The sequence below is a fragment of the Pteropus medius genome, unplaced genomic scaffold (genome assembly GCF_902729225.1).
Source record: "Pteropus medius unplaced genomic scaffold, Ma_sr-lr_union100, whole genome shotgun sequence".
Lineage (NCBI taxonomy): Eukaryota > Metazoa > Chordata > Mammalia > Chiroptera > Pteropodidae > Pteropus > Pteropus medius.
Genome location: NW_024349796.1, coordinates 298,442 through 325,524, shown reverse-complemented (window position 1 = coordinate 325,524; position 27,083 = coordinate 298,442). Strand labels below are relative to the sequence as shown.

The 27,083-nt window shown below is 38.9% G+C and overlaps 1 protein-coding gene and 1 pseudogene across 1 annotated transcript in view; both read right to left on the bottom strand.

Moving 5' to 3' along the window:
- Positions 1 to 27,083, bottom strand: part of FMN2 (formin 2) — a 325,489-nt gene that overhangs the window by 9,056 nt on the left and 289,350 nt on the right. Inside the window, exon 19 of the mRNA XM_039883627.1 lies at positions 25,440 to 25,589. Coding sequence (XP_039739561.1) covers positions 25,440 to 25,589 — 150 coding nt within the window. The remainder of the gene's footprint in view (positions 1 to 25,439; positions 25,590 to 27,083) is intronic.
- Positions 7,947 to 9,446, bottom strand: LOC120619057 (elongation factor 1-alpha 1-like; annotated as a pseudogene).

Here is a 27,083-nt window from a genome sequence, read left to right as displayed (position 1 = left end):
GTATTTGACCCATTTAACCCTTACCTACCTCTCCCCTCCCGCTTTTAGTCATAAGCAAAGTAAGCAAAGTTTCATTCTGGCAATGGCACCAAGACCATGTGTGATTCCCAGAAAAAAGAAACTTGCTCCCTTCACGGCCCAATCTTTGTATAACCAATTGTGAATAAAGCCATTTAAAAAAAAAAATTAAATTTTTTTCTTTTTTTAAAGCATAGATGGTATACATTAGTTAGTTTCATGTTAAATTTTAAATAAATGGACTGATTTCACTTTTACTTGATAGCCAAAGGTCATCATTCCACATATCACTATTGCAATGTGTGGATACAGGTCAGCCCACAAGGCTCCCTAGGATACACAGAACAGCTTGCCCATATGTGGACCCAGTGCTGGGTACTTTGCTGCCTGGGTACTTTGTGTCTGCTTTTTAGGTTTTCTGTTAGTTTCTAGGACGGCAGGTTGTGATCACTTCTCACTAGCACGAGCATGCCTGCCTGGATCTTCTTTTAATAATTTCTATGCTCTTTAGAGGGAAAAACTAGATAACTAAGCTAATTTAAGCGAGCCTCAGATTCGAGTAATAAGATCCGGAGCTCAGCTCTAGCTAAAGGAACAGTGTTCCTAGAGATGGAGGCAGGAAGTGATTTCAGCTGCCACAGGGTTTCTCCCTCACTCCCCACCTCCCACATATCTCAGGGTTCACAGCTGTGTCTGGAAGGTGAGGGAGGCCAGAAGTCTGACTTAGAGATATGCAGGGCTTTACAGCTGTAAATTTCTAAGGGTCTAAGATGCTAAGATACTGCATACCTGGTCATACTGCACCACCCCACCTGCTTATCCAGCAGGCTGTCCACAAAGATGGAGAGTAATGCTGGAATGACTAAGACCTGAAATTCAAGTTTACCAAGGTAAAGAACCGTGACACCATTAATTGGTAATGACAGATTTTGTGATGCTGCAGAGAACCATCTACAGGATAAGAAATGAAGCATATTGTGAAGAATAGGCCTATGAAATTATCCCTCAGTTGAAATTGTTTTATAGGGCAGAAATGATCAGAGGAAAACAAAATATCTTAAATATTAAAGCTTAAATTTAAATTTACTTAAAAAAACTCTTATATTAAACTTATCTTCTAAAAATAAAGTTGTAAATGTAACCTGAAGGAACTGAATAAATTTCAATATGTTCAATATATTTTATTCCTTACATATAAATCTTCTAAGTTGTAACAACTTCATTTGGTTTTAAGTTATTAAGCATGGAAAATTTGAGTCCAGGAGAATGAGAATATTTTTAAGATTTATGTTATAAAGAAGACAGAGGTAGGTGATAGAATGAAAAATACTTTTTATCACAGAATTTGCTGAAATTAGTTTAAATTTCAATAATAATTTTTAAAAAAATTTTATATCTTTCAAAACAAATGAAAAGTTTCTTACTTTTTGTCCTTAATATAATGGTGGACTTACATTAAGGATTATTCTAAAGAAAGAACATGATTTTTAATTTCTCTCCTAATAAAGAAGCATTTTTCTCTGCATTTTTCCTTCCTAGTCCCAGACGACTCATTTATTGTCAGGCAAACACAAACAAAAAGCTCAGTGTGATTAAGTGTAAAGACGGTTTGTGAGGTGAGTGAGGGAGGCGCACTCTGGCACAGATACAGAGGAAGGAAACCAGACGCCCGGCAGCCTATGGGCGAAAATCATTTTCATCTACTTTCTAGAGCAAAGCCAGGGCTGGCCACATGTTATCAAGAAAACAGATATGCTCTCATCAGTCAATCGAGTGAGAAAGGGAGCCACTTTTCTGCCACGAAGCATTAATAAATGTGCCTAAATAAGTATCTGTGGCAAATGGATTCATTTCCTGCAGGCTGCAATGCGGGCTTGCTGGGAGCGGCCTTACTCGTTACTGGAGTCTACAGCCAGGGAGAGGGTTAGTGCAGCCCAGCACTGGGAGGTCAGCAGCGGCGTCCTTACACAGAGGAGATGTGTCTTTTAACCATAAGCTAAGAGTAGACATAATCATCATTATTACCAGTTTATGGTGCACTTCACTGAAACACAACACCATGGTGTTTGCCCACAAATGGCCAATTTTTTTTAACTCAAAAGAGGAAGGGGAAAAAGACACACACACACACACACACACACACACACACGCATACAAGCCGCATGCACGCCATGCGCACACACCGCAGAAGGAGGAAGGGGAGGGCGACTCTAGACAGGGTTGATTAGAGGTAGGGCAGCCAGAGTGGGTACTAGACACCTTGTGGCATTAAAGGTGACTTGAGGAAGTTTTCTCCTTGCTCTGTCTTCTCTCTATAAACCTCAGTGATTTAAAACGCACACACACACAAACACGCACGCACACACACACAAACCACAACCCCCCTGAAAATATAATGGAAACAATCCACCAAGATGCCACTTATTATCTCAAGTAAAAAGAACATATGTTCCCTCAGGCACATACTTCTGAATTTGAGTTGAATTTCTGAAATTCATCACTGACAATCTCTTTTTCAGAGAGAGCATTGCATTTGCACCTCAAACGCGTATGGGGAGCAAGCGGAACAAGCACAAAGTAGCTCCTGACTCAAGGAAATCAAGGTTTAAAAAAGCCTTTGGGCTGCTTGATGTGACAGGAATATGTGGCTGAGTAACGGATGTTTAGAGCTGAGGCGGGATGTGCTGTGCAGTCCAGAGCTGCTAGTCCCAGCTCACCGGGGCAGCGGAGAGGCCGGCCGACCTCATATTCCACTCACTTCACAGTAATGCATGATGAAAGCTTGTCACTTCTGTTAACAATATGAGGAATATTCACAGTCTAAAATTTAGGATTCTGTGACGGTTAGATATACATGTTCTATGTTTATGTTTTGAAAATTCCAAACATATATATTGAATATAAAGCCAACAAGCAAGAGTATACTTTTGTGGGTAGAAAGAGATGAATCACAAGTAAACAAATTCAACCAATCAAATTAACTTCCTGCAGTCTGAATCTTATTAATGACGGTATAAGGTTCTATAAATGTAGAACATTATAACTCATGGGTGAACTACCTCAGAAAAAACTTTTCCCCATAGTTTTGAAATGGCTATGCATGAGGAGAGATGGGTAGGGATGTATGCTGCTATGTTCTCCTTTCAAAGCAAACAAAATTGTCACACACACATAAATCATTCATGTCTGCCTCTCTGTTGAATCAAAAAGTTGTCAGTACTTTCCTAACTGGCATATCTATCAGTACTTCCTAGTCCTCACCATGCTAATGACCAAAATGGTTAACGAGCCTCTTAATTCTCTTATCCTTTGGTCCCAGAAAATTTCTGAGTTTTCTAACTCTTTCTGGATATGCTTTCTTAATCTCTTTTGCTGCTTCATAATCATTAAACTTCCCCTCAAATGTTATTTGCCCCCTAGGGCTCCAGTCCTGACTCTGGTATCCATAGGAAATATCCACTTTATAATCCCAACCATCATTTCCATGCTGGAGACTTTCAGATTCATACTCTAACTCTGCCCTTTTCCCAAAGCTCCAAATCCCAGTGGACTTTCTTCTTTTCTCACTCACTTGGGCCTTGGTTAAGAAGATTATCCATAATCTTTCATCTTCTAAATCCTTTCTCTTCCTCTTCATCACCCCCTCCCCCCAAGCATATATAAATGGTTAACAAGTCCTGTTATTAATTATTCTTTAATAATGATTTAAAAATCTGTCCCAATCTCTCTAATTCCATTGTCCCTGATTGTTTTTCAAGCCTCCTCTTTATGTCTCCTGGATCACTGACGCACCCCTCAGACTGGCATTTGCATAAATCTAATCCATCCTTCACAAATGTCCTAAACATGGGAATCATCTGAGCCACTCTTTCATTCACCAAGAAAAAAATTAAGCTCGTTATGAGGTTTCAAGGCCTTTTACAACTAACCTAACTTCTCCTTAGTCTCTACAATGTCCCCTGGGCTCCAACCATCTGGAACCACTCCCCACCCTGTGGGGGGTCCTTGCTAAATATGTTCCTCTGGGACTGCCTCGTCTCTTTTTCTCTTCCTCCCACAGGTCCTTCAAGTTAAGCGCAAAGCTTTCTATAGAAAGTATACCTCTTTGGGTGGTTCACACACAATGAAGTATATAGATGATGTATTATTAAATTGTATACTTGAAACCTATATAATTTTATTAACCAATGTCACCCCAATAAATTTAATTAAAAAAAATTATGGGGATGTGAAGTATAGCATAGGGAACATAGTCAATAATATTGTAATGATCACATGTCAGATGGGTACTAGACTTATCAGGGTGATAATTACTAAGTTATATTAAGCGCCTAATCACTATGTTGTACATCTGAAACTAATATAATATTGTATGTCAACTATAATTGAAAAACTGAAAAATGTAAAAATTAAAACATCTTAAAGGCTACACACACTCCTGACCTTCATGACAGGCCTATTTATGCAATCCTCTATGCTTTTGCATAATTTCGTTCTAATTTTTATTTTATGGCTATTCATATATCTGTCCTTTTTGCCTTGTTGAATAGTACGGCCCTTGAGATTAAGGCTCATGTACATCCATTTTTACATTCCCAAGAATAATAAACCCCACATAAGTAAGTATTCACTAGATATTTGAAAAATAACTGACTCCGTGAAAGAGTGATGATGGATAGGAAAATTAAAATTAAGCTAAAAGGATCTCAGGGATACACTTTGGCAAATAACTAGGGCTTAGTTTTATATCTTGTTTTTCCCCCTCCTTCTGGTGAACTCTTCGGCAAGGAGTCTGGACATTCAATTCACATTTTGAGTAAACTATGTGGGGTTTTATTTGACTTGACCATTGAGTTTACTGATTTACTGTTGTAATTCCATCTAGAAATAACAATTCAGTTTGGATAAATGCACATAAAATTTAAAGTTATGAAGTAGTTTTAGGAATCATATTCACTTTCTTCCATCGTATAGGAAAACTAATTTTGGATATACTATATGAATCAACATGAAACTGTGTCAGACTAGTTTCACTAACTTTTATTAACTCCTAGGTTAGTGGTAAAGAAATTACATAGATGTAATATATCTTCATTTCAACAAAGCAGTTAAAGAGTGTCTAATGGGATGTTTACAGACTAGATAGAGAAATGATGGCCAGGTGAGACGATACTTAGATGAATTTATGATGATCAAATATGCCTGAAGAAGACAACGGTGTAACTTTATGTATGGTTCTGTTCCTGTTTTAAAAAGCATCATGCTAAAGGTTAAAGCACAATTAACTGGTAAAATTTATTACAGAGTTTGTTTAAATCTAAGAACAGAGAAAAACTGCCCTAGCCGTCATAAATGTCCAAAAATTGACAGAGCTGCTTTTTCATTTGAAGAAAATTAACATTTGCAGAGAGGCAGTGGTGAGCCATACACAGTGGGTGTTTCATGTGCACCATCTTATAAAACCACCTGGCGACCAATATGAGACGGGCCGTTGTGCTGTTTCAGAGACGAGGAGCCTGGGTCTCAAAGAGGTTCTCGAGGTCACACAATAAAAAGAATGAAGAAAATCCAGACCTGGTCGGCTCTCCTTCCACATCCCTCCCACGAAAAAGGGTGTATAATCCTGAGCTTAATGTCTGGCTAATTAGTACTGTAAACATATACCATGTTTACAACGGGACAAAAATTGGGCTGGGGAATCTTCATTTTGTTTCCCAAGTTCAATAGTTATTTCCCTTTAGAGAGCGTCCACAAAACGAGCATCTCAGAAGACACGTTGGTGTGAGCTCCTGGAAAGCGGAGAGTGGGATGTCTTTCCTCTCCACGTGGCATGGCAAGCCCAGCACCCGACTCGCTGAAACAGCACCGACACTCACTGAGAACGCAGGCGCCAAGCACTGCGCTAAGAACGTTTGCAGATGTTATCTCCTTTAAATCTTGTAATGACCCCACGAGGTACTGTTGTCACCCAACTTTTACAATGAGGAAACTGAACTTTAAAATGGTAAAATTATGTGCTTGGGCTCACACACCAGCAGCTCACCGGCGGTCCAACCTCCGCATCACGCTGCCTCTCACAGCGCGCATGCGTGGGAAAGACGACCTACACAGCCACCACCACCTTCCTCTTTCTATCGATTTATATATCCATTTACATTTGTATGTTTATATTTATCATATATTTATATATTTGCATTCATTATAGTAACATTTATAAGTTATTTTTCATATTTACATATATTTCTATTTTTAGAAGTATTTAATTCTAAAAGACTGACTCCTTTAAAACTGACTATATAAATTGTGGCAGTTTAAAATGATGTTTGAAAAGAGAAACTATTTGAAAAATGGTCACATGTGCTTTATCAGATACAGGGGAGAAGTATTATAATTGTACAAACTCTGAACTCAATTCAAGGAAAAGTAGTAATGGAAACAAAATGGGTTTTAGTGTTTAACTTTGAAAAAGGAAGGTGTGTAAGATTGTTCTGAGGAAACAAAATTACCACCCCTTTTTCTTGATTCTAATTTCTAGAAGGAATTTTTGACATAGTTCTCTAAATAAGAAATGTGAATTGTAGTCAGTATGAATCTAAAAATACACAGGACAGAGAAATTTCTCCAGTGTCCATTTTTAAATACAAATCCTCAATATAAACAGATTAATTTTTAAACTTTAACTCAGTGAGGAGAGTAAAGTCAACATGCACTGTGGTTGGTCCCGCTGCTCTCTGGTGATCTGACCCGATACATGAATATAACTCTGAAAATATCTAGGACAATTAGCAGATTCTCCTCAATTATCTCAAATTGCAACAGTCTCAACTGAAGAGTAGTCAGTAGGTGGCTAGTCTTGGACAAGTGCTGGAAATGCTGACAGTTCGGTCCAGCTGAAGCACGAAAACACATTTGCTTTAGGACTAGATGAGTAAACAGCAGGTTTTGCATTCCATTTTGTAAATAAAGAGGTCAATTATATCCTGTCAAACCAAGAGAATCCTTCTTTCAGAATCTTCCATAGGAATTTAAGACGGTATCAGAAAAAGTTGACAAATTTTTTAAGAACTTCTTAAAATGCTTAGACGGTAAGTGTTTAATGGTCAGTGAAAACAGGAACATTTATATCCACTTACCTGTTAGAAATTTTAAGTGATCATGTGTTTTTCACTGCTGATTTAAAATCTCTGATTTAGAAAGGAAGGGTTTGTTTTTCTCAAGGATTATATAGTTGAGACAACTTTAACTCTCTATGAGATGTGGATTTATGTGGAATTTACAAAAGTAGCTGAACTGCCCTTTCTTTAAGCCCTGTAGGAATGACCATGTTCTTTCTGTGCGTTCCGATGATGTTTTTGGTTTCTTCGACAAAATGGTGAAAGGGCGCTCCCTGGTTCCACACACTTATGATGGCAAATAAAATAAACTTCTATCATGCACGATGGCCAAAGCTATTATAAAATCACATCTGACAGCAAAGTTCATCTTTTATTACAGGAAAATAGTGTTGTTTATCACATTTGACATTCTTCATGCAAACATCCTTTTCTATTTATCTTTACTAAACTTTACCTCTACTATTTCCACCTGTGTTAAGATATTTTCTTTCGGTGACTTTTTTTTGCATGTGGTTCAGAAAAGCTTTCAATTATAGCTAGTGAGATATAAAGATCAGCTCTGTTGGTACTTACACTACGGTTTGTTTGACACTAGCAAGGACAATGTGTATGAATAGATAAAGTCCTTTTTTTCCTCATTAAACTTTGTTTCCCTGGGGTCTCAAAATGTTGTGACAGATTTTTGGTCAAGTAGTTTCTATTAAAAAGCATTGATTTTAAGAATTAATCACTTAAAAACTGCCACACACACACAAAATCAAATGGTCCCCAAAACATTCTCTTTTCCTTCTGAAGGTTTTTACAATGCATTGCGATCATTAACCAGTCTTTTACTATTAAACTTTTTTAAATGGCCAATTGAGACAAATAGTCTGAGGCTGTTCTTCCACCATTGATTACGACTAGGGTGGTAGGTGTTCGGGATAATATTCATGTAGCCTTCTGAGCTTCCTGGGCAGACTTGGTGACCTTGTTATCTCCAGCTGCCTTCTTGTCCACTGTTTTGATGACACCCACAGCAACTGTCTCATGTCACAAACAGCAAAATGGCCCAGAGGACGATAATTAGAGAAACTCTCAACACATGTGTGCTTGCCAGGAACCATATCAAAAGTGGCAGCATCACCAGATTTCAAAAACTTCAGGCCACCTTCTAGCTTTTTCCCAGAATGACGATTGATATTCTTCATCAGCTCAGCAAATCTGCAAGCGACGTGAGCTGCGGGACAATCCAGCACAGGTGCGCATTTGACACTGATTTGGCCTGGGTGATTTCAGGATAACCACCTGAGACATGAAGCCAGCTGCTTCCAATGATGGGTCATTTTTGCCGTCACCTGTCACACTGCCACAACGAACATCTTTAACAGACACACTCTTGGCAGCAAAGCCTACATTGTCCCCAGGAAGAGCTTCACTCGAAGCTTCATGGTACATTTCAACAGACTTCAGTTCCGTTGTAATGCTGACTAGAGCAAAGGTGCCCACTGTAACAGGTTTGAGAACACGAGCCTCCACGTGGCCCACAGGGACAGTGCCAATACCACCAATTTCTGTGGACATCCTGGAAGGGCAAACACAAGGGCTCGTCAGTTGAACAAGTTGATGGCAGGATACAATCCAGAGCTTCAAGCAGTGTGGTTCCACCTGCACTGCCATCCTTATGGGTGACTTTCCATCCCTTGAACCAAGTCATGTTAGCACTTGGCTCCAGCATGCTGTCACCATTCCAACCAGAAACTGGTACAAATGCTACTGTGTCAGGGTTGCAGCCAATTTTCTTAATGTAGGTGCCGACTTCCTTAATGATTTCCTCATTTATTTTTCTGGCTGTAAGGCGGCTCGGTGGAATCCATCTTGTTTACACCAACAATTAGTTGTTTCACACCCAGTGTGTAAGCCAGAAGGGCATGCTCAGGGGTCTGCCCGTTCTTGGAGACACCTGCTTCACATTCACCAACGCCAGCAGCAACAGCTGAGACAATACAGTCAGCCTGAGATGTATCTGCAATTGTGTTGATAAAGCCTCTGTGTCCTGAGGCATCGATGACGGTCACATGATACTTGCTGATCTCAAATTTCCACAGGGAGGTTTCAATCGCGACACTACGTTCATGGTCAGCTTTCATTTCATATATCCGAGACGCTGGCATACTGGAAGGAGCGCTTCCCCATCTCAGCAGCCTTCTTCTCAGATTTTTTTCTTTTGTTGATCCCACTACATTTATAAATCAGATGACCAATTGTGGTAGACGTGCCAGAATCTACGAGTCCAATGACAATGACGTTGACATGAGTCTTTTCTTTTCCCATTTAGGCTTAGAAAAAGTGTTGGTTTTCATGACACCTGTGTTCTGATGGCAAATCCATTGCAGAAAAAAAAAAAGCTAAGTCCTTTTTTTTTTTTTAAAGAGAGACTTTTTTGGGGGGAAAGAATTCAAGGGCTATTAGACATAGGAATTAATTTATAGAGAGTTTATCACATATCCTCCCTATAAAACTCATCAAACAGTACAACAAAGCTATTTATGTCATAATGGTTTAGAATTATGCAAGAGGAAGAATGGCTTAATTAAGGAGTAAGATTTGGGAGGTACAAGGCAGATATGAATCAAGGAAACACATATGTTAAGGGACAACAAGGGTCACCATTTTTCTTCTGCTGTATTATTCCTATCTGGCCCAAAACATATTGTTTATCCTACCATCAAAAAAAAAAAAATCCTTAATCCACTTTCCCCTCCAGCTAGACCTTTTACCTATGACCCTTTATATGTACAGACTCCTCAAAAGAGTTGGCTACTTCATCTGCTCCCATCTAATCCAGCGTTTGTCCCTAAGCACTTGATAAAGGCTACTCTTGCAGACATCACCAATGAATTCTTCTAAGGTCTCAAATCAAAAGATCAACTCTCAGTCCTCATCTCCCTCATGCAGCATTTCACGTGGTTCTACCTCTTCTCCCTTCTTCTTGAAGCCTTTTCTTCACTTGATCCACCAGGATACAGTCTGGCCCCAACATCCCACCTCTACACTCATCATCTATCTACCTCTCTCTGCTTGCTCACTCTGTTCCAGCAACTTTAACCTCCTCCCAAACCTCCCTGCTTCCTCAGGCTTTGCATTTGCTGTTACCTCTGTCTGGAATATTCTACCTTCAGATATTCATCCATTTATTCCCTTTACTTCCTTTAAGTCCCTGCTATCTGTCACTTCCCAGACATATCCTGCCAGGCTAGCTTATACACCAACCACCACTTCTAAAGCTCTCTTCCTCCTTTTGCCCCACTTTATTTTTTGTCAGGGCCCATATCAGCACCCAGTGCACATTTACTGCTTAATCAGTTTCTCCATATGTAAGTCCAGAGGGCAGGGGCATGGTTTTGTTCATAACTCCCGTGCCTGGTATGTAGTAGCCACTTAATAAATACTTGTTGCATGACCTCAGTAAAGCACATGGATAATTCATTAGTTCACAGTGAAGAATGCGGAAGTGGTGTTTGGGGTGGAAAAAAATTGGAAGATGGCACTACAGGGAATGATTAGAAAGGAAAAGGAAACGTTAGATATAAGCATTCTTGACTTCCCATTCCTTTCAGGTTTCTCAGGATTTGTCTTAGGGTACCCATTCCTTAGAGGATCTACCTTAGGCTGGGGAAGACTGATTTTTAAATAGTCCAGCTTGAAAAATCTCTCCCAGAGCACAAAAGGTGACAGGTATGGCCATGCCGATACTGGGAATGTTAAGAAGTGTACTCTGTTGTGTAAATCATGGTTCCAGTAAAGGCACAGCTGAAATAACAGCTGAGTGAGAATCTAAGTGAATCAGGTAAATCCAAAGAGAGTCTAGAATAATCAAAAGAACTAGGAATACTGTATCAGGGCAATGGAAAACCTGACAGCATCTTCACAGCTGGCCTCAAATATCTGAAAACTCATCACATGAACAAGAGATTGGATTTGCGTGGTTCTTGAGAGAGTAGAATTAGGACCAGTGAGTGAGTATAGGGTTCAGTCAGCCAGATATCCATTCCTTCTATAATCCTTTAACCCAAACCCCTGGAGCCAGATGGATTAGAGAATTCAGAACTTTTCTAATTTCACACAGAAATATGGCATATAATACTACAAAATGGTCTGACAAAGCAAAAAGTAATTGAACACATTAATATTTCTGTAGTAAATATGTGAACATTCACAGTAAGTGGAATGGGTAAAGACTACAACAGATAGCCTCATGTGAGTTGAAGTTGCCACAAACTTATGAAAAACTTTGGGTTTCAGAGGTTTTTGGATCACCAAACTGTACACAAGGAATCATGGTTCTAGACTATAAAATTATGAATAAAACTGTATCTATTGTAGTAATTGTCCCCAAAGTTTATGCACTCCATTAAACCCTCAGGCTAAAGAATTCATTAAACACTCAGGTAAAAAATAGAAAATGGCCACTAACAATGAAGAATTTGGGTGTGAACACTTTTTAGTTTTTCTTTGGTCGGCACCTTTAGAAAACTTATTTTAATAACTACATGAGTGGTAAAATACATACTTTTTGGGAGTCAAGACATTTTGTCCTTTCCACTATGAGCCACTGGATTTCTGATGGTCCTGTTCTCGCCTTGCTTAAGCTAAGAGGCTGTGCACGGTTACTGATTCTCACTGAATGTTAGGGACGGGGCGGTGGATCATAACCAGTGGCAAAGTGGTTGCGAATTGTTTTCCTTATTAATAATAGATAAAGTAGAGGGCTTAAAAACAGGAGCCAATTTAAGCTTTCTTCATCATAACATAACTTTCACTTACTTATATTTGTAATTTTTCCTGCACGGTTATGTGTGATTGGGAATAACTTCCATCTGTCTGTCTGTCCATCATCGTGATATTAAAAAAATGCTTTTCCACTTTTTCTCTAATTTGTCATCAATACTATCTAGCCTTAAGTTCATGCTATAGTACTCTATGCTGTAATTCTTTTATTCTGTCTTTGTGAAATAAAAGCATTAGGAAAATTAATCAGAGGCTATAGGAAATAAATCCATGTACAAACTCAGTGCAGAATTAAGAGTGCTTCTATCCTAAAAACAACACATGAATTTAAGAATACATTAATACCCACATCTAGACTGACTTCTAAAATGAAAGCTTTCGAGTTATCTGTGAACATTTTAAATTCTCTTAACTGATGAAATGTACTTTTCCCAACCATTCCTCATCTTATTTACCTCCCCCACAAACTTGGAACACTTTAAAGTGGCCAAATGGAATTTTGCAACTTTCCAAAAATGTTCACCCCTGGGCCATAGGAATGTGAACTGAAGAGGTTAATTTAAAAAAAGTAATTCCATCTCATAAAATTAAGATCTACTATAAATGCTTTTATTTCTGATATGCTTTATTTTTGGAAAGTATATATTATGTAAATTTATGATAATTAGAATATTTTAGATTAAAGAGTTATTACTTCTACTTCCTTCCCTTTTCATCACCCAAAACATTTTAGTGGCTGAGCTCCATGCACTTTTATGACAAATTAAAGCTTAAGAGGACTTGAGATTCTAATGTGCAGACTTCTATTTCCAGCTATTCTAAATTCTAAATGAATGTCTCCAATTCCGATGCCAACTTCAATGTGTGTGTGTGTATGTGTGTGTTTTCCCCACACCAACAAGCAAGTAACCCATTCTGACCCTATTGGCTGGAAGATAGCATACATCCCACGGGTTAAGGGCTCAGGCCCATGAGACTGCCACCAATCCACCCGCTTCAGACTCCAATCTCAAGTCCATGTTGTCACCTGTGCTTCTGACCAGTGGGCTAGAGACAGCAAGTTCAAATGACACCCTCCTTAGGTTCGATTAATTTGCTAGAAAAGTTCACAGAACTTTAGCATTTTACTCACTAGGGCACTGGCTTATCATAAAAGGACATAACTCAGGAAAGCCTTATGGAAGAGATGCACAGGGAAAGCTAGGTGGGAAGGGGTGTGGAGCTCCCATGCTCTCTATGTGTGCCACCCTTCCCAAACCTCTGTTATGTTCACCCAGCTGGAAGCTCCTCAAACTCCAGCCTTTGAGGTTTTTACAGAGGCTTCTTTACATAGGCATGACTGACTAAATCATTGGTCATTGCTAACTGAATCGGCAGCGCTCCCCTCCCCAGAGGTCAGGGGGTGAGGCTGCATGTCCTAATGCCGTGGCCACAGGGCTGGTCCGACTGCCCACCCTTAGGTCACCTAGAGGCTTTCCAAAGTCATTTCGTTAAGATAAGAAAAGACATTGTTATCGCTCTCTCCACTTAGGATAGTCCAAGGGTTTCAGGAGCTCTGCGCCAGAAATGAAACTGAAGACCAAATATACATTCCTTATTATAAACCATAATATCACGATGCCTGATATTATGTGGCATGAGTATTCAATATATTCTTTAGAGAAAGAACAAATGTCTTTATCCTAATTTTAGGTTTTATCATTTTTCAAAGGGATAGTAAATGCAGTCTACCTTAGGTGACCATGTTAAACAACAGAGACAAATTAATAGAGCTTAAATATATGGAATTTTGTATCAATATTCATTAATATGACTATAGATTACTCACTATTTATCAACAACAACAACGTCACCCTCATACAGCATCTCATTACTGGGCTCTGCTACACGCTCCCTGGATGGAATGTTAAATTGAGCGTACTTCCTTCTCCTACGGCCCCAATACACCTGACGTGGTGGAGGCGAGGGTCATCTTTGGGTTAATGGCACTCGGAGGTTCAGGGCCCTCTCAGGGAGGAAGTGGGTGGACCACACCTCACTAACATTGAATGCTGCCTTCCCTTCCAGGGCACCCCTCACCCCAGCTCATTCCTAAACCATTCCACGGTGGGCGGAGCAGCACTGTGAAGCCCGAAAACAGATGGTACTGACCTCATGACCCTGGGACTATTCTGCTCAAGGCAGGGGAGTTACGGTCTCCACCAACATAGCTGTAATTCTGCCCTCATCGACACTACTACTTTCTGAAAATTAGTATTTATTTCCTTTAAAAAGCCAGAAAGCTTGAATTTGCCTGTCTCCAAAGGACAGGAGAAGCCTAATTCCTGAGTGTGCACTGGCAGGACAGCTTCCTCCCCCGCTGAGCTTTCGCTTTCAATTTGCCAGGGTTAACTAATTCTGTACAGTGCAGTGGTGGACGTGGCTTATGCCAGGAGGGGACTGCACGTCCTCTTTGTAAAAGCAGAAGTGGCCACTTCTCAGCATGACCCTCACTCTGTAAGGCACAGTTACCCAGACAGGACTTTATACAGCTCAGGTTCAAGTTTTAAATCACTCCAGGAAAGAACCTGCAAGGAGACATGGCAGTCTTTCTCCAGAGAGAGATCGATGAGCTGTGGAGACAGGGCCAGGAACACTTCCCTGATCTAGAGACAGAGCACGTGCACAGGTGCCTGCTGAACTGCCTCTCCCAGAAGAAGGGTAAACTTCGTCCTCTGCTGGAGGTAGAATGTGGCCCGGGCCGAGTGGGACAAGGCAGAGACACGGCTGATGGATTATTTAGAGAATGTCTAACATTACTCAGCAAGATGAAATGACAGATAAAGTTGATTAAATGAAGTTTTCAAATTCAGGGTATCAGAGATCCTTACTGTTTTCTTACAGATCTTACTCAGGAAACAAAAGCAAAATCAATCATTATGGAATGAAATAAAATAAAAATGCTCAGAGGTAAGATAACATTTGAAAAGAGTGAGCAGGCAAACCTCTGGTGTATCTATATATTAATAATATTATAATCATAATTAGAAAACCTAAATTGCATAAAGAAAAGTCTTACATCATTTTAGGAATATTAGGTATAATGTAATTTTCATAATTTGGCTCTGTAATTTCATTAATTTTAAAAATTGCAAATTCATAGCTCCTAAAACTCTATGAGCATTAGAATTCAAAGTGAAATTATAATATGCATATAAGAAATGTTATGTATATATAGTCTAAATGATGATGATGGTGAAAATTTAAAGGTCTTTTAAGGAGAATTGTTAACATTGTAAACAATAGCTTTCCACATAAACCAAAGAACCCAAGCTATGAGATATTAATTTGCTATAATGGTTGTTCAACTGATGGACACTTGAATTCACTCAAAATGCCAATATCCAAGACCACGTTGTAATTCTACAGCCAGTTCTTCAGCGTCAGCGTGGGTAATCTTCACTGAGAGCTCACGCTCTAGGAAGCACCATGGAAAAAGTCTGTTCCTATTACTGTCTGCCTCAAAAAAAAATGTCTCCTTTCTCTGGGCTCAAAATTCCTCTCATGACCTAGCAGCTGCCTAGAGTTCAAGTTTCTTGTCTTGTTGATAACAGCCATTCTTACAGGTGTGAGGTGGTATCCATTGTGGTTTTGATTTTTATTTCCCTAATAGCTAGTGAAGTTGAGCATCTTCTCATATGTCTGTTGGCCATTTGTATGTCTTCTTGGGAGAAGCATCTGTTCAGGTCCTCTGCCCGTTTTTAGTTGGATTTGTTTGCTTTTTGTTATTGAGTAGTATGAGTTTTTTTTATATGTCTTGAATATTAGCCCCTTATCAGAGGTATTCTTTGCAAATATCTTTTCACATCAGATGGTTATCTCTGTTTTATTGATGGTTTCTTTTGCTATGCAGAAGCTTTTTATTTTGATGTAGTCCCATTCATTTATTTTTGCTCTTACTTCCCTTGACAGGTTTTGCCAGCAGATTTCTCTCTCAAATATTGATTGAGCTAATATTCATGTTATTAGTTAAGAGACTTACTTTCCTTGAGTAAATACAGAACTACCTGAACACAGGAGGGATGGCCAGGAGTGTGCCAGGCAGGAACACGAAGGAACCGATATAGGATTTCAAAACCATGGACAGTCTAACGGGATCACGGAAGGGGATCGGCACATTCAATTGTGGCTCTCTTATGCTTAGAACACTAATGTGAGAATTCCACTTACTTTCTTTAATAAAAAAAAAAAAAACCTTCATGGAGATATCATACTGTAAAATATACCCATTTAAGTGGACAATTCAATGTTTCAAAAATATATTCACAGAATTGTGCAATCATCTATTTTAAAACATTCCATACTCGGCAAAAGAAACTTCTCTAACAGTCACCGCCACTCCTTTCTTCCCCTAAACACTGACAGGGGCTAATCTACTCTGAGATCCTATGTATTTGCCAATTGCGGACATTTATATACATCAAATCGTACAACATATAGTCTTTTGTGATTGTCTTCTCCGTTAGCATAATAATTTCAATGTTCATCCATGTTACAGTATATTTCAGTGTTTTATTTCTTTTTATTACCAAATACTATTTCATTGTATGGATATACCACATTTTATTTATCCACTCATCATTTGATGGACATCTGAGTTGTTCCAATTTTTTGGATATTATAAATAATGCTGTTATGAACATATGTGTACAAGTGTTTGTGTGGACATATTTCACTTCTCTTCGGTATACACCTAGGAGGGAACTGCTGGGTGCCTCGGTCACTCTAGGTTTGACCTTTGAGGAAATGCCTGACTGATTTCCAAAGCTGCTGCTCTACATTCCCACGAGCAGTGTGTGAGAGGACCACACATTCTGCTCATCTCCTTTCACATTTGTTATTGCCTATGTTTTTTATTACAATCATGAACCACAATGGTGGTCCCGTAGATTACAAAGGAGCTGAAAAATTCCTTTAGCCTCGTGGCGTTGTAGTCCAGGGCATTATTCACATGTTTGTGGTGATGACGGTGTAAAGAAAGCTACTGCACTGCCAGACAGGACACTTGACAATGACAACAAACAACGATGTTACTGGTTTATGGATTTACTATACTTTGCTTTTTATTATTTTAGAGTATACTCTTTCTTCTTATATTAAAAAAAAAAAACAATTGTCATAAACAGTATGCTGCGTTACGCTGGCAGCAGCTTCACACATACTGTTTATTGCATCTCTTGATCACATCATTTTCTCTTGTGCTTGATTTAATCCTGTGTTGTTTTGTACAGTAACATGCTGTACAGGTTTGTAGCTTATGAGCAATAGGCGAGACCATGTAGCCCATGTGTGCAGGAGGCTATGCTATCTAGGTCTGTGTAAATGCTTCTATGATGTTCGCACAATGACAAAATCACCTAACAATGCATTTTTCAGAATGTATACCCATCATTAAACAGTTCTGAGCATACAGCCATCCATCCTAGTGTGTGTGTACTGTATCTCATTGTGGTTCTGATTTGCATTTCCGTGGTGGCTAATGAGGTAGAGTATCTTTTCAGGTGCTTATTGGTCATTCGACTTTCTTAAGACCATTCTCCAGCCCCCACCCCGAGACTCACGAAAATAACCTTATTCCCTTTTTATGTCCTATACTGAAATACACATTCTTAAAATACCTCAATACTGATCTGCATTCTCTGTTCCCTCCACACACCCCACTGGCACTGCACATACACACTCAGCGCACTCTTTCACAAATGATCTCTTTTAACACTGAATTATCAAACTCAATTGAGTTATCACAGTTGCTTTTAAATCTTAACCAAACTTCAGCAGGCAAAATCAAGTAAGCTAATTGCTCTTTGTCAAATAAAAGAGACTAACATGTTTTAGTCTAATGTTTGCCATTAGCTTCAAACCTGTTGTGGACACCAATATCTAGAACAGTGCAGAAACAATCTCTTCCAACCTTATCTGTCATAACTCATCTCTGACTATTCATCATTTGCCCTGGGATCTTAATTTTTTTAGTACAGAAAAAACATTTTCCATTTCTCTAAAGCTTCACTCCCAGTCATGGGAACAGGGGTGCGGTCTGAGAGAAAATCCTGAAGCAGAGCAGGAGGAAAGATTCATGCTGGTGGAATTCATCTGCCCGAAGGGGTCAGAATCAGCATGGAGAACCCCAGGGTGGGAATGAACTGTTGGGGAGCTTCTGACTTGGTACATTTTTCACTATTTTAAAAATCCAGGTTCCAGCAGAAGTCCACACAGACCTAAGAATTTGTTAATTTGGTATTATACAAATTGGACAGATCTGGTCCTCCTCTGGTTATAACCATTATATTATTTGAGAGTATCCTAAAGAAACTTAAACTGACCCCTTGAAAATAACGTCTTGCTTACAAAGGAACAGCTTGGATAAAAATTTGTTCTCAGTCCATATAAGCTACATAATATTATTTTCAATTGGGTAATTTTAAATATCTTTACTTCATGAAGTATATTTTGATCCAAGATGGTTTTACTATAAACTTTGCTAAGATATCAAAAAACATTTTCAACAAATGCTGAAGGGAAATTAATAACTGCTCAGATAACCTTTACGAGCCTCTACAAACTCACTAGAAGGTGCAACAATGTTTAAATCCTTTTCAAAGCAAAAATATCTTGGACTAGTTATATTCTTGGCTCTTGGTCCTAATTCTCTTTTGAGGAGCTCGAACCAGGATCTCTAAGGGTGTTTCTTTCATTTCTGAACATGAGGCTTTTGAGGAAGGATTTTCCTAAGTTTAAAAAACATCTCTTAGAACATGGGAAGATAAAGACACAAACGCAAAGATCTTTTCCATCAGATTTTCACTTTAGAATTTTACATCATTCTTGGAGAATTAAGTTTGAGAAAGTGAATTTCCTGATATCCAAAGTTTCAGATCTTTCTCTAACCTTGGGTTTTTGGAAATCATTTTAGGAGAAGAAAAAGGAAGTTCACTTTCTTGGTCTCTAACATCCTTGTTAACTTAAAGTTGTCAGTATCTGAGCTGAGAGTTAGAATTTTCTGACTTCTAAAACTGATCCAGCCAGAAACCTGTGAACAGCACGTTTGTGTAGGTGTACCTCCAAAGTCTCTAGCCAACACACTCACTCCCTGTCATCTATACTGCCTCCACCCCAGTCCAGAGCCACTACAGCAAGTTCCCAACTTGTTTCTCAATAAAATAACTTGTCCAATTTACTACCCACTTGAGATAACCATCTTTTGATTAGATGAACCATGTTAGGCTATTCCCTTTTTGAAAACCCCTTGATAACTTTCTATTGCATATATGCTAACAATCATTTTTTTAGGCCTGATTGATCAGGCCCCTGCTTACTTCATCGAACTCATCTCATGACCACCATCTTTCTTGGAATGCACTCAATCTTTTCTGCCATGTTGTCTTGTACTTCCTGCACCAACTCCTGTCAGGCTTACAGACCACACTGCCCCCTCGCCACCCTGCCTCTTCACATGGCTGTACCCTCGAATTCTTTAGGTGTCAATGTAAATGTTGCTTCTTCAGAAAGGCCTCCTCTGACCATACTTTGTAAGTGAACCTCTTCTTCTGTTTCTTTTTCTGTAAAAATGGCTGTTTATTTTTCTCATAGTACTGATTTCAACCCATAATTTAGAAATGTGTCTGTTTACTTTTTTGTTGTCTGCTTTTCTCACTAGAGAGTAAGATCCACATGGACAGGAAATTTGCCTGGCACAAAGCAGGGCATAAATAATTGTTGAATGAGTTAATAAATAATTACCTATTATGCCTTAATACATATTAATTACTCCTTTAATGAGTGTAGATCATATTTCCTACACATTCTCAGGCACCATTAGCTGCTGTTCTATCTTGTTTGTCAATTGTCTTGCCAAAGTTTTAGCTATGGGGAGTTAGAACTAGGAAAAGGGTTTCTTTATGGGTTGTTTCTCCAGAAATTGATGACTGAACTAAAGGGGTAAATGGCTGGTCAAATTTGTTTATTGATGCAATGAACAATGCTAAGTAGCAGTGCACGATCCAATCTAAGTAGCAGCAATCCATCCCTTAGGTACCCAACAAACACATTAATACATAATAATAAACCTTCTTCCCTTACACTCGTTCTTCAGATGTATTTTCAATTGCTTTGAAAGTGGTTGCTTTCCTCTATTCTGATAACGTCACCCTTAGATCTGAATACACTGCTCACAGTGAATGCAAATTTTGGAAATGAGAATGTTAACATGGCATGAGGTGCTCTCCGATTTAATGCATGACCTTCTAAAGCCAAGCATTCAAATTCTTTCCTCTAATTACAGATTTCAGCTGGGCTGAAACGAGACTTGATTACCACATGTTTGTGCAATTAGAGGAGCAGCTAGCCTTTCTCTGGTTCGTTGAAGACTACCTGTCTCAAAGTAAAATAAATCAGTAAATTAAGTTAGACGTCACTTTAAGCATAAACCTTACTAATGTCACAATTGATCTATTAAATTAAAATGTCGTAAGCCAACAAAAAGGGAGATTATGCTAGGACATACTACACACTATGAGATTTGAGGACCGGCTGCCAGAGCCAGATTTTCTTGTCTAGAACACCCTTCGCTCTCTAGACTGCCTGCGAAAATCCTACTCCAACTCCAAGCTCCTTGTCAAAAGTCCTCCGGATGGAATTATCCCCCGGCCAGTTTCTCCCACTGCACATTACACGACACACCAGTGCTAGCCTGTTAGTTCAAGGAAGACAGAAACTTCATAAAATAAACCTGAATGTCTCCTGTGCCTAGTAAACAGTCAATATGGAATGAGCAAATAATCACACATAAATTCACATAGTTATGCTGAAGATTCTGCTTAAAAACTGAGTTCAGCTTATAACAGGGCAAAAGCGAGAAGTAAAGCTGTTCTGGGCTCCCCATTGTCTTCTCCCAGGACCCAAATCCCTGTATCAGGATAAAAAAGCACATGCATTCTCAACCTTTCCTCTAAGTCACACAGCTCTTGCTGTCCTAGCTCCACAAGGCCTTGTTGGTGGCTCGGTGACATGGATGCTAGAGATGAGGGGTGCTCATTTCCTTACATGCTGGCAGACTAAGTGTTAGTTTATCCCCTCATCTTCTGGATATAGTCAAGCTGAACTTTTTAAAAAACTTATGTTTCATATGTTTGTGTTGTTCAGCGATGACAAGTTTAGATTTCTTTTCGGAGAAGAATTTCTATTAGTTAATTACATATGCTTAGTTCCAAGTATATGGGAAAAAAAACACACTTTTTCTGACTCATGACAAAACCAATGGGTCAGCAGTCTAAAATATCAAGAGTTCCTTCATATAGCATAATAAAAAAAATATGGAGAGATAGGCAGCATTGTTTTCAAACAAGTTTACCTTTAGAATCAGAATTAAGACATTTTACCTAACCGAGAAAGTAACCGAGTCACAATAATGCAGTAATTTAGAGACTCTGTGCTTGTGATGCTTAACATGTTTCATCAATATGTTACATCGCTTTGTATGAAGTCATGACGAGAATATCACTTATGTTAAATGATGGAGAAATAGCACGGAGGCAGTGCTATATACTCTAAAAATAACACTGCAAGGCTGTATTACCATTTCCATTTTGCAGGTTAGGAAACCATCACACTCTATGACTAGAGCTCGTAAGCAGAAGACCTAACTCAACAATCCTCGTGTTTTCCAAACCCCATTGATTAGAAAGGTAGCAGACCTTTTCAACATGGATGTTTAGGAATTTACTATTTCAATAAATATATCTACTAACCCATATGAGTCACTAGGATGAAGGCAGAAAATATAATGTTAGTACAAGTCTATAATCAAACACCAATTAGAAATAATAGGGCAAGAAAAATTTACACAATATTTATAAGATTAAAGATATTATTCAATTTATAAATTCCAAATTAGGGCACATAAACTTGAACAGAAAGGGAAATTTCACCCCACAATTAAACTCTTGTTTAGGTTATTTCTACCATGCTAAGACTTTCTGCTAATTACACAGGTTATTTTTAAAAGCTCAATAAGTTAAGGGTAATAGATCACTGTTTACATTTTTGGGGAAAGTGCTCTTCCCGAACTCCAGTGACATTGCCATGAGGGGAGCTGTCAATCATGACAACTGTCCTTTCTGCAGAACTGGTGAACTAATCATCATCATATCCCATGCCTCAGGCCACTGTGGCTGATCCAAAGATGGGGATGACTCATCTGGAATTACTCCTTGGAATTTTCTAGTTGGTGGAGCATGTTCTCTCCTTCTGGGTTGTGAGAATGTAAGCCATGTCTGAGGCAAGAGTCTACCCTTAAAGGAATACCCTGGCTTGGTAATTAAACTAAACCACAGAGGAGAGTGGAGATGGGAGAGAGAAGAGAGAAAGAGGGAAGAAAGAGAGAGACAGAGAGAGAGAGAGACAGAGAGACAGAGAGACAAAGAGAGAGAAGGAGCAGGAGAGAGGGTACTTAGAAAGACAGTGAAAGAGAGAGGTAGAAACACACCTGACTAACCCCTACAGTCCGCTGTAAGAATTTCTGCATTTAGGCAAGCCACAGGCAAGTCCCACCCTGGCCTTATGTGGTTTGACTGTCTAAACAAATAAAGTCTTTTTGCTTAAGATATCTGAAGCAGAGTTTTTATGACCATTGAAGGGTTTTTATTACCATGATAATTTAACGATAATTAATGATAACTGAATAGAAATGAATAACAATGATAAACTTAAGTTATGTAAGAAAACGTGTTCATTACTTTACTAGTCTTAATTCTTATTTTCATGTCTGTGTCAAATACAGTGATGTAACAAGTCAAATAAGCAAATATTTATGGAGCCATTAAGAATGGAAAGGCACTGGTGGCTTAGTAGGGTAAAAACTATGCCAGAAGTGAAGACATTGGGAAATAAAATCCAAATGCAAACATCAAAAAAAAAAAGTTATGGTATAAAATAGAAACAGACATAACATTACACAGCACAGGATTAACTATTAAACAAAAGACACATAGTAAATATTATAGGAATAGAGAGGAGGGAACAATCGCATTGGGGAACATCCCATTTTAGCATCTAAAGTGCTGCCTGAGGTTCGACTCACACTGACACCTACTGTACCAGAGGTTCAATGCCTGTAACTGACCACACCCCTGCTTCCTGTCCATGCCTCTCTTCTCTCTCCCATCTTCCAGCTAACTATAGAAAATATAGTATCAAGCTTACGCTAAGGCACGGCGGGCTCCACAGGTATGCTTGTGCAGGCATACACGGCCAGCCGGCTCTCAGGCCTTTACACTCAATTTAACGATCTGTCATCTTGAACTTGTTAGCAATTTTCGAACAAGGGGTCCAGCATTTTCATTTTGCACTGTTTTCTGGAAATTGTGTAGCTGGTCCTGCAGTAAGGAAAGGGACTGCGTTTTTCCACAAACAATTCAGGCCAATAGTCTTGCTCTTCAAAGCAGCCTATTTGCCGAGAGAAATAATATATTTCGGAAGTCAAAGGGCAAAGAAGCACTCTCTCACCTGCCATGTGTTCCTCCTTAGCCCTTTATTAAAAGCAAATGATTTAGAAAAATGAGAGGGCTGCAGTGGAGAGAACTTGTAATCTGCCAATTCACAACACTGCCAAAATGAGAGTCAAGTCACCAAGTGTGACTCAAAAAGCCCATAGGATATTTCTAGGACATGACAGCACAGGAAGAAGTTTAAAAAAAGGATATTTGATTTTATGAGATATTTAGAGAGTGAAGAAAAGCAAGTTCTGGTCATGTCAAATATATATCATAAATATTACATTGTTAAGCCATATGGTGATTTAGAAACACAACTGCATCTCATGGAGCACAGGCTAGATGGGGACTATGCATGTGAATTTGTCAATTTCAACTTTTCCTCCAAGATGGCATCTCGCCAGCCAGTGTACTGGCGTATGAAGTAGAGTTATAATTAGAGGTCTACCTATGCCCCCGCCCACAGGACGACAGTCTTCCGCTGCAACGCTCGCTTGCCTGATGGGAACAGTTCCTCCAAAACTACAGCTTCACCCGTTTTGTCTCGGTGATGCCTGTACTTCACCAGTTCCAGTCTCATTAGGACTCCAATTCCAGATATCACGCAAATGACGATGGAAGGTGAAATACTAACCTGGTTTGGTACCTTATGCGACTGAGTTTCAGGCCCTTTTCGGGGGGAACAAGTTTAGATTTTAGATGAAAAGAAGCATGTGAGGGTGATGAAGGAACGTTGTATGTGATGTGCTGAGGTGAAAAAATAGGTTCCTCTTACTTACAATTCTTCCAAACTGAGCAAGCCTTGTTTGATAAAACGTTCATAATACACGGCTAAGTTTGAAGTAAATGAACAACAATTCAAATGTGCTAATTTTTCTCACCTGCATGGACTTTTGACTAAAATCATCTTTTATGTTAACCTCTAATGATGCATTTTCAAGTAGAATAAGCTCATTATTTTTAGAGTGATGTTTAAAGTATTTTCCTAGTTTCTTCTATGATACAGGTATGGGATCTAAGTAATTATATGAGTTAGCATAAGTCAGACATAGTGTACATGCTCCATAAATCTTAGCAATTAATTTAACCTGATTTAAGGATGTATCGACATCTACTTACAAATGAAAATTAGGTGGACGATCCTGGGTATGTATGTAAGCAAGACCAAAATGAAGATAATGAGCAGAAAACTGTGGAGGTTTGTAGTATGATGAACAAAGTCCTTAGGATGAAAGTTTTCTAAAAATCTAAAGCAAAGTCATTGTTAGTGCAAGGATGCTGGGAAGTAAACTAAGTGGTTTCAGTATTAGTGTCTGGTTTACAGTGTAGATTTTGTTTATTTTTTCATTCTCCTAATAGACTGGGCTATTTGGGGATGCTATCCTGGGAGGGCTAGCTTTCTTCTTGAATTAATATTTAATATGCCCCAATGGAATTGCATAATCGTAGTGATAGAGTTTATTTCATACACTTAAGAGGAGAAATTTCCCTTCATTCGTGAAAAGACTCGCTTTAGGAAATGTGATAGAGTTCTGTGAGAACCTTGAAAGATTTTTTTTTAAAAAGCATTGATTCGCTGTTTCTTGGTGACATTTGAAGAAGCTTTTATACAAACAGTGAAACTTTGACAATATCCCAGGAACTGAGCAAAAACAAAGTAAAACTGACTCTTCTTACCTTGACGGTCTTTGCTCTCGGCCTTTTGCGGTGGGTGCGTTTACTGTCTCGGCAGTGTCGCTGCTCTCGTCACGGAAGCTGTGGTACCAGACGGCGATCCTGGCAAACCCCCATCCCAGCTACTCTCGGCAGCATCACAGCCTCTATGCTGACTCTTTTTACTCAAACTCCACATTTTGCCAAATTTCAGCACCCTCTTGAAGACAAGATACCCCAGGTTGTGAGCCATCTAATTTTTCATTCAGGCTATAAAAGTTGGCAATCCTAGTGGTATCGCACCTAATAAAATACCAATTTTAAAATGCCATTGTGCAAATGAAAAAAAACCTACCTCTCTTGTAGAATAAGTTTATTCTCCTTCTTCCAAAAGTCTTTGAAGTCAGAGCTGAATTCATGCCAGATACTGAAAAAAACATTTGGGGACACCTCCTTCTCTCCAAGTTTTGGTTTCATGAAGAAATAGGCTGTAGTCTCCAAAAAGCTGTCAAAGCACACACACACACACACAACAGAGCATAAAAGCTATGATTACTTTCCAATATGAGATTTCTTTCTTCATCCAAATGCTGATTTCATTCATGCACAGTTATTATTACCAAGAGGATGCAAACTCTTCAGGCACCCACAGTAGTTCTCTTATGGTTTCATGTTAGAGTTTTGGATACAGATAGTAGCAGCATCAGCTACTACTCTGTATACTGAGAACTCTCCCTGGTTCAATTCTATTTTCAAAATTAATCACTATGTGTCCGACATATTTCAGAAATGAACCTGTAGCCAAGCTGAGCCTACTGGGAATGGTGGGTTTGTCTTTCTTTCTACACTCTAAACAAACGAAATATCAGCCATTTGTCCCCAAACCAATATATGTATTGTAGATGTTTATTATATTGCTTACATACTATTTCGCTTCCTATATTGCCAAGAGAAAGAAAGCAAAAGTCCTGGGATAATCTGACAGTCTCCCATCAGAGATCATGGTGATATTGTTGAGTGGAGACCAATATGGCAGCCAGGAGTATGACAGCAGATCGACAGTCTTTGGAATGTGCTACTTGGAGGCTGCTTCATATTACGACTACATAAAGCTCAGAAGAGTTTCAAAATGATTATTTGACATAGAATGTAGAAGTAGTAAATAACAGATCTACAACTTAACAAAAGTCATCCATCCTCATGAACAATGCCCTGAAAAGGACCTGGGCCAGCATGATTTTTGCTCAATTTTGCTTTATTCTGAAGTAAAAATTTCTAAGGCAACTTGATTTTGCCATATTGTGCTGTTTGATTAAAAATATATGTACACCCAGACGCACACTTTCATATTCTGTCATATATTCAGCTTGTCATATAGCTGATTTCAAATTCCTACTATGAAAAAAATATGAAAAACATCTCATTGAGATGAGCATTACAAAATCAGATGTGGAGGGAGAATCTGCTCTGAAGGTAAAGGAGACTGGGCCATCACACATAACATAAAGAACCCCAGGCACCCTGACTGTGGGTCCCCACACGTGGCTCATCTGCTCTGTTTTAACTCTTGCCTTATGGCTGTCTCTGAGCAGCAAGATTCCCAGGGAAACCAGCTTTTAGATTCTGGGGAGAAATAAAAGCACTGATTTGATCCAACGTGTGACTTAAGGAAATAATATATTTCTCTCTTCTTAGCCTAGTAGGAAAAATGACACTATATAGTCAATCCTGAGAGTCAGGCTGTGAAGTAGATATGGTATGTGAGAATTTGTCTGCCACAAGCTATGGTAATGACATTAGAATGTATCTGCAAAATGTTTTGATGATGTGAAGACTGCTGGGAGAGTAGATGGCAGAGAGTATAGTCTAAAACATATCTGGGTCATATTTTATTAAAAATGATAAAGTACACTCATACTTCCCTCCTGGGAAAACCAGTCATTCTCATTAAATGCCCAAAGACTATTTATGACCTGTATGGCTGAAACTAGGTCAGAAA